A 12,643-nucleotide genomic window follows, 5' to 3' on the forward strand; every position below is an offset into this window, starting at 1 on the left:
GTTAGACGGTATGAAACTAGAGATTTACTAGATATGCTTAATAATTGCAATTGTTGTTTTTGATTAATAAATTGTCAAATTATTGATTTCTCTTTATGCTGCTCAGGGTTCTGTTGTGGTTACTTTTGCCGAACCACAAAGGTCAGTCAGACAGTTGGGACAGGTTGTTAAGCAGGTTAACTTAACTAGTTTATAAATGTGCAAAGATGCTAATAGCGAATGGATGGTTATTGCAGTTGCATAATAAAGTGCACTTTAACCTTTTATTTCCGCTAATTCAATCTGATTTCAACTTTTTGTTTCTTTTTTACGATTTATTCTGATGAGACAAAATTTACAGTCCAACGTGAAAAATAAGAAAAAACTTCTTAATTAGTGTTTATGCTTCATCACAAATAGACAAACAAAAGAGAGACTGAAGCTTAAAAACAAAACAAAAAATGAAAAACAATAATTAAATGTGCTGATGGCGAGGGGACAGTTAACCAAGCAGAGAGCCACTACGTCGACGAGTAGACGAGTAAGTGCCATGGACTGAGAAGAAAAGACCTTTGGCTAACACCAGTTAACAGATAGTCGGTCAGTCAGTCACTCTCGGCCGCAGTCAACGACGTCGCAGTTCAGGATTTTGGAGCTGAGAGCTGAAGCTGATGCTGACGCTGAGCTTTGCATTTTCTTGAGGAGGCTTTAAAATCAACGACTGAAGCGGGCAACGTTCACAGTTGTCGTTCTCAGCTTCGCGTGGTTGGACGTGGTTCAACGAGTTCCCATATTATTAAACAATTGATAATTGAGTGTGACGTGAAGTATTTGTAATACTGTAAATAGCTTGTTGTGTTGTGCACTTTACTAAATCAAGATGCTGAGATACTTGTGCATTCTAGCCGTAATAAGTCAACTGCTTTTCTCCGCTAATTCTGAAGCTCGTAAGTTGTGTTGTGATTTGATTTAGGTGCAACTTTTGCTATATTATTAGCGTAGTAAATGGAAACTCAGGAACTTAGTCACAGATTGCGTTTTCCATTCTGAAAGTTAAGCTTAAGCAAAAAAAATCGACAAGTTTGTGTTGATTTTGTACAATGTGCAGCTTCAATGGGTTAATTGTGTGTTGCTGTTGCTTGCGATTGCGATTGCGAATTGACACAGTTTTACAAACTTGGAAACTTGCTAACTCGGGCAGGGGTACCAATTATTAAATCGAACCTAAGCGAGGCAAAGCGAACGTAATTCAAAGCAACCTACCGCACAATGAAAATGAAACTCTTCCGCATCCATAAAAGAGACAACTGAATAATGCAGACTCTGAACTAAATACATAATTAACGAACGATCAGGTTTTCGAACAGCCGTTGAACAGCCTTCAACTTGAATTTTTGTGCTTGGGTTCGCAGATGCAGTCGCCATTGATTAGCGAACCGTCATGACGGTCAGTCCCTGAGTGCGTATAATCAGACAGCATCATTGGCATACTAGCAGTGTGTAGTATAATAATACGAGTATGTGATGGTCATGTTTCAGAATTGTAAATAAAATGCGGTCAGTGTAAGACAGGTTCTTATAGTAAGCTGCTATCAAAAACAGAAAACTGAACTGAAAACTAAAAACTGATGCATTCACAAGGCCGCAGAGTCTGACCTTGTTGTAGATCGCATTTGGTATGAACTTGAAATGCGTGTTGTCACAGTTGTTGCCCGGTTTTTCGAATTTTCGGATCTTCGCGAGTCGTTGAACTTTGCAGGAATTCGTCTTGAAAATGATGAGACCTTGTGTTGATCTAACTAAGTGATAAATACTCCGACTTGATCGATTCTCTTCGTTTGTTTAACAGCTGCGTACATCAAGCAATGCCGACGCGATGATCCCCAGCTTGTGGACTGCTTTATTGCCGCCCTAGAGCACCTGAGACCGTATCTGGCTAGCGGCATACCCGAGATCGAGGTGGGTAACCCTTCAATGTGGCACGTTTTCGACAATTTGGATTGCAAAACGTGTTGAAGTTGCATAAGATCCAAACTGTATTGCAACTCGCAAGTGGCAAGCTAGGCTGGGCTAACGGCTGTTACGTAATGCTCCATCGTCTAGCTAGCTTGTCTAGCTAGTGCCAGCTGCTGCCTTCGAGTGCGGAAACTGTCAGACCTCGATTGTAAATTGTGAATTGTCGATTGCGAATTGCGAATTGTTGTGATTGCCGCTCATTTATTGACTTCTCCAATTTAACGCCCTTTTGTTTACCGCTTCAGTTGCCGCCCGTTGAGCCCTTCAAGATGGACAGTCTGGCGCTGCAGCTCACCGAGGGACCGCAGGGCTATAAGATTACACTTAAGAACATGGATGCCTATGGCGCCAGCAGCTACGAGGTCAAGTCTCTGCAACTGGGCCAAAATGGTGGCGAGCCGTTCAAGGCCCGTCTGGTTATACCTAAGCTCAAAATCGAGGCAAAGTACACTAGCGCCGGTGTACTTTTGATTATCCCCGCTTCTGGTGGTGGCGACTTCCATGCTGTATTCGATGGAGTCACCGCTGATCTGATTGGCAAGACATCGGAGCGCAACGGGTATTTGCATGTGGATTCGCTCAGCATCGTTTTGGATGTGAAGAAGATCGACATGAACATTTCCCGTGCATTTAACAACAATCGCATCCTGCGTAAGTTACCTGCAAACATCTTGTAATGGAAATATGAAATACATTTTCTTGGTTTTCAGTGGAGGCAACAAACCTTTTCCTGCGCGATAACTCACGACTTGTTTTGGATGCCATGCAAGGACAGCTTCAAAAGAAATTAGCCTCTGAGTTCGGCAAGCTGGCCAATCAGCTACTTAAGAACGTTCCTATCTCACAATTTTACTCCAATTAGTCGCAACCTATTACTGAAACTAGTTTTAAGTATTTTTTATTTAATTGTATAATGAATGTTATCGCTATGAACAAAGTATTAAATAATCTATTGATAAACATTGCTCAAGACTCATCCATTCAAGAATGTTTTCTAGTTTTTACTGCCCAACCACGAGATCTCTCTCTTCAGAAATATCTTCAGAACTCGTCTGATTTAAAGAAACTTCGAAAAATATTGAGGTTTTATAGTAGAGATTATTTACCAAATTGCATTCAATCTTGGCAACTCACATTTAACAAGTTCTGATTTCCTATAAAGCTTGTGCAAATAAGGTATTTAAAATTTTAAAAAAATGAAATATATTTTCACTAAATAGTCTCAGGATTCACTTTCACCGTGAGACTAACAAATGAACAAGGATAAATTGAATTAGTTGTTGATGCAGATCAAAACAAGTAAGAAAGTTACAGTCGACTGTGCTCGACTAAAATATTTATACCGAAGGCCCATATTTGGTATATCGATGAATAACTACATTGGAAATATGGTATCAAAATATTCCCGATTATCAGCCAAAGCAGCTAGGACTCATTAGCAGCAGTAATTTGACATATAGTACAACAGTATTTCTTTAGTTAATATTGTTTGTACTAATTCTAAATTCTAGCTTGTTCTTAATTTTATTCGGGGGACCAAAAATGATCAAAATATATAAAGTTTATCGGAGATGACTTAATAGTATTTCGAATTCTCTGAAACCATTTTGTCGCTTTGTTGTCGCCCATACTCGTACTCGTAGAAGAAAAAGTTGAACAATAGTTTTTAATGTTTGTTTTATTAATTATGTAGAAGTATTTAGTTTTACAATTGTTCATTTTTAGTTATGTTCGTACACCTACGTATGTACATACGAGACACGAGTGATCGATAAGATTTCATCTTCTCCATACCGTTTAATTGCATTCGAGTTGTTATTTAAGATGTTATTGTGGCATAAATGGGACATCCAAATGAAAATCAATTTTAAGTGCTTATAATTTTGGTATTGGTCGAAAGTGCTCACAGGTGTAAATACAACGTGTAGGTAATATACCATATGCGTCTCTATAGAATAAACAAACAATCAATCTTTTTGTCAACTGTCTTCGAATTGAACAATATTAAAAAAAAAATTAAGTATTTTCTATCAACGAACTGGAAACATTCTATGTTTTAACCAAATCCACTAGAAATAACTTTAGTGTCTTCCTCATTTCAACTGATTTCCAGATGAATGCCCAATATGAGTACTTACTCCGTATATACAGTTTATATGGCTCAATTTGGGTTTGTCTTATCGTAATTATTTAAATTTCTTCATTTTCTACAAATTTGTTGTTTAATTCACCTTGAGATTGTGATCAACACAATGACGAAGTATCGTTACCGTTCATCGTAATGTAAGATTCAATAAAAATCTATATAAGTAGTTATACGTACATTTGTTTTCTACAATGGAAAAATTCTACTATAGATGAAATTATCTGTTGGGGGTAATGCTTTAAGTATTGTATTAATTGTAATTTGAGTTTTTGTTTCTTGAAGTTTCGTTATCTGGAATTGGTAATTGTTAATTTTGTTAAAATGTTTCGGCCTGGAAAAAGTTTAGCTTGCCAAGGCTTATAAAAAAATAGTATGTCCGCTTACTTACTGCTTCTTTATAAAATTTGAATCATATTCAAGCATATACAGTTTTATATATATGGTTGAATACAAATATGTTTACGTACATATATATCTTTTATAGACAGCTAGCCTGCTTATATAAAAATGCGCCGTATAAAATGCCACAAACTGTTGCGCTCTCTTTTTAAATTGTATTTTGTTGGATTGGTTATAGAATACTTTTATATATATGTATATATGTTTGTATATATATATAATATATTTGATGTATATATTGTGCTGTGCTATTCATTAATTATATGCTATATAAATATGAATTTTGATTTCAGTTTTTTTTTTGTCATCGCAGCCTTCAATTGAAGCCAATTGGTTTGGAATTTCAATATAAACTTGACCAAATTGGAACTGAAATTGCAACTGAATTAGAATTCGAATTTATGGTAAACCAAAGCAATTAAAAGTTGTTCAAGTTATTTTTGAAGAAGAAGCAGCAATCAATCGAATTGTTGAAATAAAACGTTTTAGATTTTTGCTACATAATAAACTGTGTTTGTTTTATTCTTTTGTTTGTTGGTTTTGTTTGTTGTTTGTCACAATGAAATTAGCGTTAAATATAATTTGTATAATAAACATAAGAGTTTAATGTATAGTTAAATCAAATGCTCGAAAGCTCGAATGCTGTCCACAAATTTAAATTATTTCCTTTTTGTTTTATTATTAATATTATATATAAGTATTATTTTATATATATTTATATATTCATACATAAATTGTGCCGATTGCGCGCTGTTTACAAAACTAAAGGTGTGTGTGTGTGTGTGTGTGTGTGTGTGTAGGGGGGAGGTTGTGTCGAGTATGTATGGGTGTGTGTGTATGTAACTACAAAATATAATTATTTTGTAGGTATTGTAGGTATTATGTACTCGTATGTATAGTTTATATATTTATATATGCATAATTTATAGTTTCTTGTATTTACTTGACATATGCCTGTCCTTCTCTATCATTCTATCATCCGTTTTACCGTTCTATGCTTTTTTACAACAAATTACAAATGTTTCATTTTGTGTTCTTAAAATTAGTTTACAATGTTTTACAAATTGTTGCTGTGTAATTATGAATATATAGTTCAGTTTAAATATTGATTAGCTGGTTTATTCATAGCTTGTTCGCTGATTTTTAAATTTCATTATTTATCCATCTTCCATACAAATAAAGTGGAAAACTAAAATATACAATTTAGAAATTTACTTTTTCTCTGCTTTGGCAGCTTTTAAGGTTTTTTTTTTTTTTTTTTGGGGTTCTTTTTCATTATTTTTGTTATTGCCCAAACTAATTGTTATAAAAACGTTGCTTGTTTTTTTTGCGTTTTTGCTTTGATATATAAACTACGATTTGCTTTCAATTTGCTGTATAAGTTAAGTTACATTGTTTACATTTGTGTTATTACCTTTATTAAATGGGGTACTTTTATTTTATTCATATGCTGTAAAAACTAGCAATATTTATGTATAAATATAGCGCTAGTCGTATGTAATTTTCACTGTGCTACTTCATTCTTTACACACATTACATATTATCATGTACATATACAAATACATATCCATATACATATATATTTAAAAACGTTGTATGCTTGTTATACGTGTACATATAAGAGTCGTCGTATGATCGTATGCCTTCTTATAGCTACATATAAACTTCTACTTCTAAGCAGCTTTATGTGTTCTCTTGCCTTTGCATATATGTACGTATGTATGTATGTGTTAATGGCTGTGTATATATGTGTTTGTGGTGTGTGTGTTTGAGACTGTAAGTTATACATATATCTGAACAGTATTCTTATTGTTTCTTGAAAGTTGATGATCGATGCAAATTAAAATTATCAGTGCATTGCGCTCTGTAGACAGGCAGTTAATTAGTTAATAACTAAAAATAATAAAAATTCATATGACCGATATTTGTATACATATATACGACGACAGTTTGAAATGCATTCTCTTGGTCTGAGTGGAAAGGAAGTTGAGGAAGCTTAAATGGGTTAAGGGAAAATTTACACAAAATTACACGAGCTCGAAGCTTACTTTTATATTTATGTATGTACAAACATATGACAACAACGGCAATGACGACAGTAACGTTAACGGCGCTAATTGAAATTTAGTCAATTTTATAGATTACAATTTAGAGAAAAAGCATTAAATAAATTATAATGAATTTAAATTCGTTTCGATCCTTGTTTGGTTTCATTATGTTTTGAATAAGGCGCCAGGGGAAATTTCAAAAGTTATTATCAAAATGTACAAATATTGTTACTTTATATAATACATGTATGTGTATGGATGTGGTATGCCTGTGTGATTGCGTAGAGTGTAAGTTGCACATAGATACATCAATTTACAAATGTGTGATGTGTGTTAATTTGTTCGTGAACAGTTTTAAAACAACTTTTTACACTTACACGTAGGAGTTATCAGTTTAAGGGATTTTCGCACCCAGAATGCATTTCAAGCTGTACAGTTTAATGTTTAATGCATATGTAAAAAATTAAAAATTATTAATTTACAATAAATTATATGAGATACGCATCAGAATGCATGCTTCCAGTTGCCGCACAACTGTTAACAATTTCGCAAGCAGTTCAACTCGCGCTGCACTGCTTGCGCACAGTTTGACTACCACTGAGTGCAAAGCCTATACAGACGAAGCTCAAATAAGTGAATGTGAAATTTTGCTAAGCTCGGCTTGATTAAAAATGTTTTTCGAATCAACAAAGTGATTAAAATTTTAAATGTTTCGATATTGATTTATTGAAATTTGTTCACATTTTTAGATTGGTTCTGTATATTGTGTGGCATGTTTAAAAAAATTAAAAGGTCTTTGCAATTGCCGTAACTAAAAGAAACTTAAAAAAAATATATGCAGTAAATAGTAGACGTAATAAACGATAATCAGAAATCGGTAATCAGTTAAATCTTAGTGGCTAAAGTAAAGTTTTCGGTTCGACGGCTCAGAACAGCGCGTTTCTACAATTATAAATACAATGTTTGTTATAATGAGGGTGGCCTTAAAAACGAAACAATTTACAAAATACAAATATGAATGCATATAAACATATACATATATGTGGGTGTATATATATATATACAGAGAAGTGTATAGTTGATAGTAGTTGGTATTGTGTACATATATGTGTAATCGCTACAATGCATGCGAATACTCTTTCAATCAATCGTGAAAGTCTTGTATGAGTCTACGCGTTTATGTTTATGTATGTATATGTATGCAGTATGTGTGTTCTTTTTGATTTTATAACGATATTTAGTTTTTGTTTTATACATTGCAAGCAATTTGATTAAAATTAATGAGAATTTTACAAAACATTCAAATTTTACATGCGAACAAATTGACAAAAAATATTACATTGTTTTACATTGGTATTTTTTGTGTTTGTTTTCTCTTTTCTTCTTTGTTTCGATCTTTTCTTTTCGTTTATTTTGTACAAAATTTTTACATAGCGCAAAGGCGACGTGAAATTGTTGCGAAACGCAACGCTAAAGAGTCCGTGATTGTTGTGTTCTGTGTGTGTGTCTGTGTATTGACTGTCTGTCTGAGTATGAGTCTGTGAATGTGGGTGTAGGTATAGGTGTGTGAGTGTGAATGAAGTATGAGCGTAAGGGTGAGTGCTCCCGGCTTTGATTTTTTTTTGGTTTTTCTTCCGCACATATTTAAAGTTGCGCTCTCTTTAGTCTACATGCTACATTATGTGATTCTCATTATTTTCTCATATTTATATATTAATATTTATATTGATCATAGTAATTCTATATTTGAAATGGTTGCTGTTCAATTCAATTCTACACTAATAATCATCATCATTATTCTTTCCTCACCTTCTCCTTGCTTCTCTTGTCTACTCATCTCTTTACTTCTTTGTTCCACAACAGAACGTCACGCGTTTTTTTTTCATTTCATTTCATTTCGATTATAAAATTTACAGTCGAGAAACTTCCTTAATCATTTACAAATTGTGTTTTTCTTTACAAAGTTATTACAACAAAAAATGTAGGCAGACATTGGTTTTTAATTTGTAGTCTGCTTCTATTACTATTCATTTAAATTGTTATGTTATTTTGCATTTTGCTTGCATGTGTGTTTCTTTCATATTGAAATCTCACAAAAAATGAATGTGACAAAGTTTTAGCAACAAATACATGAAACTTCAACACGAACGTGTTGCTCATCGATTTGTTTGTGTGTGTGAGAGTGTATGTTATGCACTTTACAAAAGCATTTAACAATTGAATATACAATTTATCGATTGCTCACAAATTTTGGAGCCGATCGCTCTCTCATCCTCTCGAGGAGGGGGGGAGCTTTATTTCCTCAATATCCTCTGATGTATGTGTGTGTATGTGTACGTGTGAGGGCGTTTGTTTGTGTTCGTGTGTGAGTGTGTCTGCAGTTTGTGTTCTGCGATTTTATAAATAAGTTACATTACATTTATTATATATGTATATTATTAATATTTATATAGTATGCATTCGCTTTGCTTTCTAAGCTCTCCTTTCGTTAGCTGTCCCTTTCTTTTCCCTCTTTGTCTTCATCATCTTCTTATCCTTATCCTTATCCTTCTCCTTCTCCTTCTCCATCTCCTTCTTCATCCACAGACTAAAATCTAAAATTCGATAATCAATTTACAGCACACCATTGGCTGTTGTTGGGGGTCCAATGGGACCCAGGCCATTGTTCACAGAGGCCACCACCGAGACAGACGACTCCGAGGTGGCTGGTGACGTTGGTTCGGCCATCATGACGTTGCCGTTCTCCTGCACTGCACAAATGGTGGGCGATGCAGCACCGGTTGTGGTTGTTGTTATTGTTGTTGCGACACTGCCCACCACTGAGGTCGATGCGACAGAGGTGGATGTCACCCCGACAGCACTGCTGCTGGTGGCAACTGCTGTGGTCGCTGTGCTGGCGCCGCTGACAGTGGTGCCATTAGCAGTACCAGCACCAGCACTAGCTCCGGCACCGGCGGCACCTCCACTGGCTGATCCGGCACTTATCGGGTTGGTAATCTTCATGTAGTACTTCTCCAGTTTGGCGTTGATATGCTTGCCGTAGGTGTACTTGCGCAGAGCGGCCATGTGGGGTCGAATCTTGGTCATCAACTTTTTCAGCTGTGTCGGCTCCGAGACGTCAATCATCTTCTGCACCACATAGTTGGCATACTGATCCTTCATCATCACGTGCAAGGCACTGAAAAGGGAATAACTTTAGTATCAATCGAACTTGGGTTTGTTGCATATGTTGGCACTTACTTGTCGTTGAATGTGCAGACCTCATCGATGAGGCCGGTGCGTTCGCCACGTGTGGCATGTGTAACACACTTCTCCACCACATTTGAGGCAAACTTGTGCTGCGATAGCACCAGCACTTTGCCACGCACACTGTTGATCAGAATGGACTTGTCCTCTTGCTTGCCGTGCTCTGCAAATGTTAATGAAATCGAAGGGTTAATAAGATATTTCAACACTTTTGAAAGCACTTCTTTATATAATTGAAAATTGAGTTTACCTAGCACATGTTGTATGACATAGTTGCCATATTGGTCCTGGATGAGCTGCTCCGTGTGCTCATGGAGCTCGTCTAGAATGGGCGTTGTCTGCTCGGCAGTGCAGTGCTCGAGAATGCGCTGGATCACCCGACAACCGTAGGGATGTGTGCTCAACGAGTAGACCTGACCCTTGAATGCATTGATCACAAACTGCAGGGCAACGGGATCCACACACTCTATGCACTTCTGGACCACATGATTTCCATTCTGGTCCTTGACGCACTTCAGCACATGTCCGTCCAGTTCATGGACAATCTCCTGCTGCTGTTCCGGCGAGATGCTCTCCAGCGCCTTCTGGATCACTCGGCAGCCGTACATTTGTAGCGCCAGCTGCAGAACGTGTCCCTTCACTTGCATGCCCAGGGTGTTCTTTTGCTCTGGGGTGCCGAACTCGAAGAACTTCTGTATGACGTAGTTGCCAAATACATCGGTCATCAGGCTGTAGGCGGCGCCAAGAATCTCATTGAATACCATCTGCTTCTCGGCGGACGTTGCTCGCTCCAGCTTCTGCTGAATGAACCGAGAGCCGTGCTGATCCTGTGAGAACTCCACAATGTGATTGGTCAGATCGCGCAGCTGCAAGTTCGGATAGCGCTGATTCCTAAAGTCCTCCAGCAGTCGTGACCTGCCCGGCTGTGGTGCCCCAGCTCCAGCTCCTGCTCCAGCGCCAGCTGCAGCACCCGCAGCGGCAGCCGCGACCGCAGCAGCAGCTACCACCTGACGCGAGTTGGCGACGGCAGCGGCAACTGCAGCGGGTGTGCTGCCCGGCAAGGCCAGATGATTCGAGAAGAGCGAACTGTTCGAGCCAAACATGTTGTTGGCCGCTGCTGCAACGGCAGCCTGTGCCGCAGCAGCTGTCGCTGGCAGACCCACCGCTGCCATCTGTTGGCGCTGACGCGACTCAGCGCCCGGCGCCCGATTGCCGCCCATGAGGCAGGACTGTGCCGACGGTGGAGGCGTCAGAGGTGCGCCCAGCGGACTGGCCGAGGCATTGACTCCGCCTGCGCCCAACGCTCCATATGCGCTGGCATTCGACATGGCTGCTGGCCACTTGACACGCGCAGCGGCTGCTGCGGCGGCCGCGGCCTGGGCAACGCTGCTCTGAACTGCATTGGCTGCTGCGGCAACGCTGCTGCTGGTGTAGTCCATGGCCGAGGGGCTAAAGGCGGATGTGGTGCGATCGAACGAGTCACGACGACCAGTTAATGAGTTTGTGTTCAAAGCGAGACCTGCGAAGAAGAAGCAGACAAGTTGGGAATATATTAGATATTTGATATTAATAATAGTTATGCAGCTGGAGACCTACTTTAGTGTGCTTCATTCATGCAAGAATCTGATTAAAATGAAACTGCTAAATCCGGTTAATCACACCAGACTTAAGCAGCTCCCTCAGTGGCAATTTTTTGCCACATTTAAGCAGTCTGGCCCAGCCAATTGGGTCATAAACCAGGAGCGAGCGTTTTCTCCATTTTGTAATTAATCGAGTTACGTCGAATTGAAGTTGCAGCCATGTCAGTTAGTTCACTTCTTCGCAGCTCAGCTCTCAGCTGGCAACGTTGAATGGCAATGGCAATCGTAGTAGGCGGTCGTAAACTTAATTGCCTACTTTAAGGCGCAGCTGGTGTAGCGTTAGTTTTAGGTTGATGCGGCACAGTTGCACGCATCACAGAGAGACGACTGCCATAGGAGAAGGAGGATGAGAAGGAGGAGAAGAGAGTGGTGGACAGTCACTCTAGCAACCCACTTATTTAACTGTAAGTGGAGGCGGTACTCGTAATGTCACCCATTAAGGACGAACATATGCGCATCAGAGTCGCACCCAGCAAAGCTCTGGGGATATGTAAAAGGATATAGCTTATACACGACGCACACCCATAAGTACAAATAACAACAAAGAAGGCAGAGCTACAGAGATGGGAGAGTGAGGCGAGGGAACTGACAACTTGATGGATGCTGTAATATGTCACTGGCATTGATTTGCCCAGCGAAGCCGACGATGTAGGACAGTTGCAGAGTGGAAAGGAGGTTGGGTGGTTGCTGGTTGCTGAAGCAATTTACAACATAACAGGATGGGGAATAGTAAGAAATAAGTGAAAGTCTCTCTTGCAAGATTGCATTGTTCTTTACAATCTACTCGTACAGCTTGCTGCAATCGAGGCGAATGCAATTTTTGCATTAGTGCCCTTAAAAGTACGCCTCAGTAAATACTTGCGGTATGCCGCACAACAGCAAAATGCAACATGGAACGCGCACAGCAAAACTGTCAGAACGAGAGATGAGTTTAAGGCCTGCTGTAAAATTAATTACGTGCATTTTCAAACATTTGGTTTAGTTGGAGCTAAATAATAATATCGAATAGTCCTTAAATTATCATATAAATCTAAATATTTAATTTAGGAATTGCTTTAATTATAATTTATAATATTATATTATATAATACATTATTATTATACTCGCTGCCCATAGAATAAATGGGTATTATAACTTAGTAACTGCAGGAAAAGTATGTAACAGGCAAA

The 12,643-nt window shown here is 38.3% G+C and overlaps 2 protein-coding genes across 10 annotated transcripts in view; one reads left to right on the forward strand and one right to left on the reverse strand.

The window, feature by feature from the left end:
* The first annotated feature begins 706 nt into the window (after positions 1-706).
* Positions 707-2,957, forward strand: LOC133838086 (uncharacterized). Its single transcript, XM_062269048.1, has 4 exons — positions 707-926; positions 1,829-1,938; positions 2,241-2,646; positions 2,706-2,957. Exons 1-4 carry the CDS (start codon positions 860-862, stop codon positions 2,855-2,857), a joined length of 735 nt encoding a protein of 244 aa, XP_062125032.1. The 5' UTR covers positions 707-859; the 3' UTR covers positions 2,858-2,957.
* Positions 2,958-5,706: 2,749 nt separating this feature from the next.
* The window catches only part of LOC133838634 (maternal protein pumilio), a 190,668-nt gene continuing 183,731 nt past the window's right edge, over positions 5,707-12,643 (reverse strand). For 8 of the 9 annotated variants that reach the window (XM_062269794.1, XM_062269795.1, XM_062269796.1 and 5 more), the window contains 3 exons: positions 10,085-11,353; positions 9,829-9,997; positions 5,707-9,766 (listed from right to left, as the gene is read on the reverse strand). In XM_062269794.1, the coding sequence (XP_062125778.1) occupies positions 9,202-9,766; positions 9,829-9,997; positions 10,085-11,353 (2,003 nt within the window). In that variant the 3' untranslated portion in view covers positions 5,707-9,201. Of the gene's footprint in view, positions 9,767-9,828; positions 9,998-10,084; positions 11,354-12,643 lie in introns of those variants that run through there. The other variant, XM_062269802.1, reaches the window with a different exon arrangement.

This window comes from Drosophila sulfurigaster, chromosome 2R (genome assembly GCF_023558435.1).
Source record: "Drosophila sulfurigaster albostrigata strain 15112-1811.04 chromosome 2R, ASM2355843v2, whole genome shotgun sequence".
NCBI classification, from domain to species: domain Eukaryota; kingdom Metazoa; phylum Arthropoda; class Insecta; order Diptera; family Drosophilidae; genus Drosophila; species Drosophila sulfurigaster.

Bases quoted from the DNA above. Each gene is read 5' to 3' on its own strand.
- LOC133838086 (XM_062269048.1), top strand. From the start codon at position 860: ATGCTGAGATACTTGTGCATTCTAGCCGTAATAAGTCAACTGCTTTTC. The intron at 927-1,828 runs GTAAGTTGTGTT...TTTGTTTAACAG, and splicing joins CTCCGCTAATTCTGAAGCTC to CTGCGTACATCAAGCAATGC. The intron at 2,647-2,705 runs GTAAGTTACCTG...CTTGGTTTTCAG, and splicing joins TAACAACAATCGCATCCTGC to TGGAGGCAACAAACCTTTTC.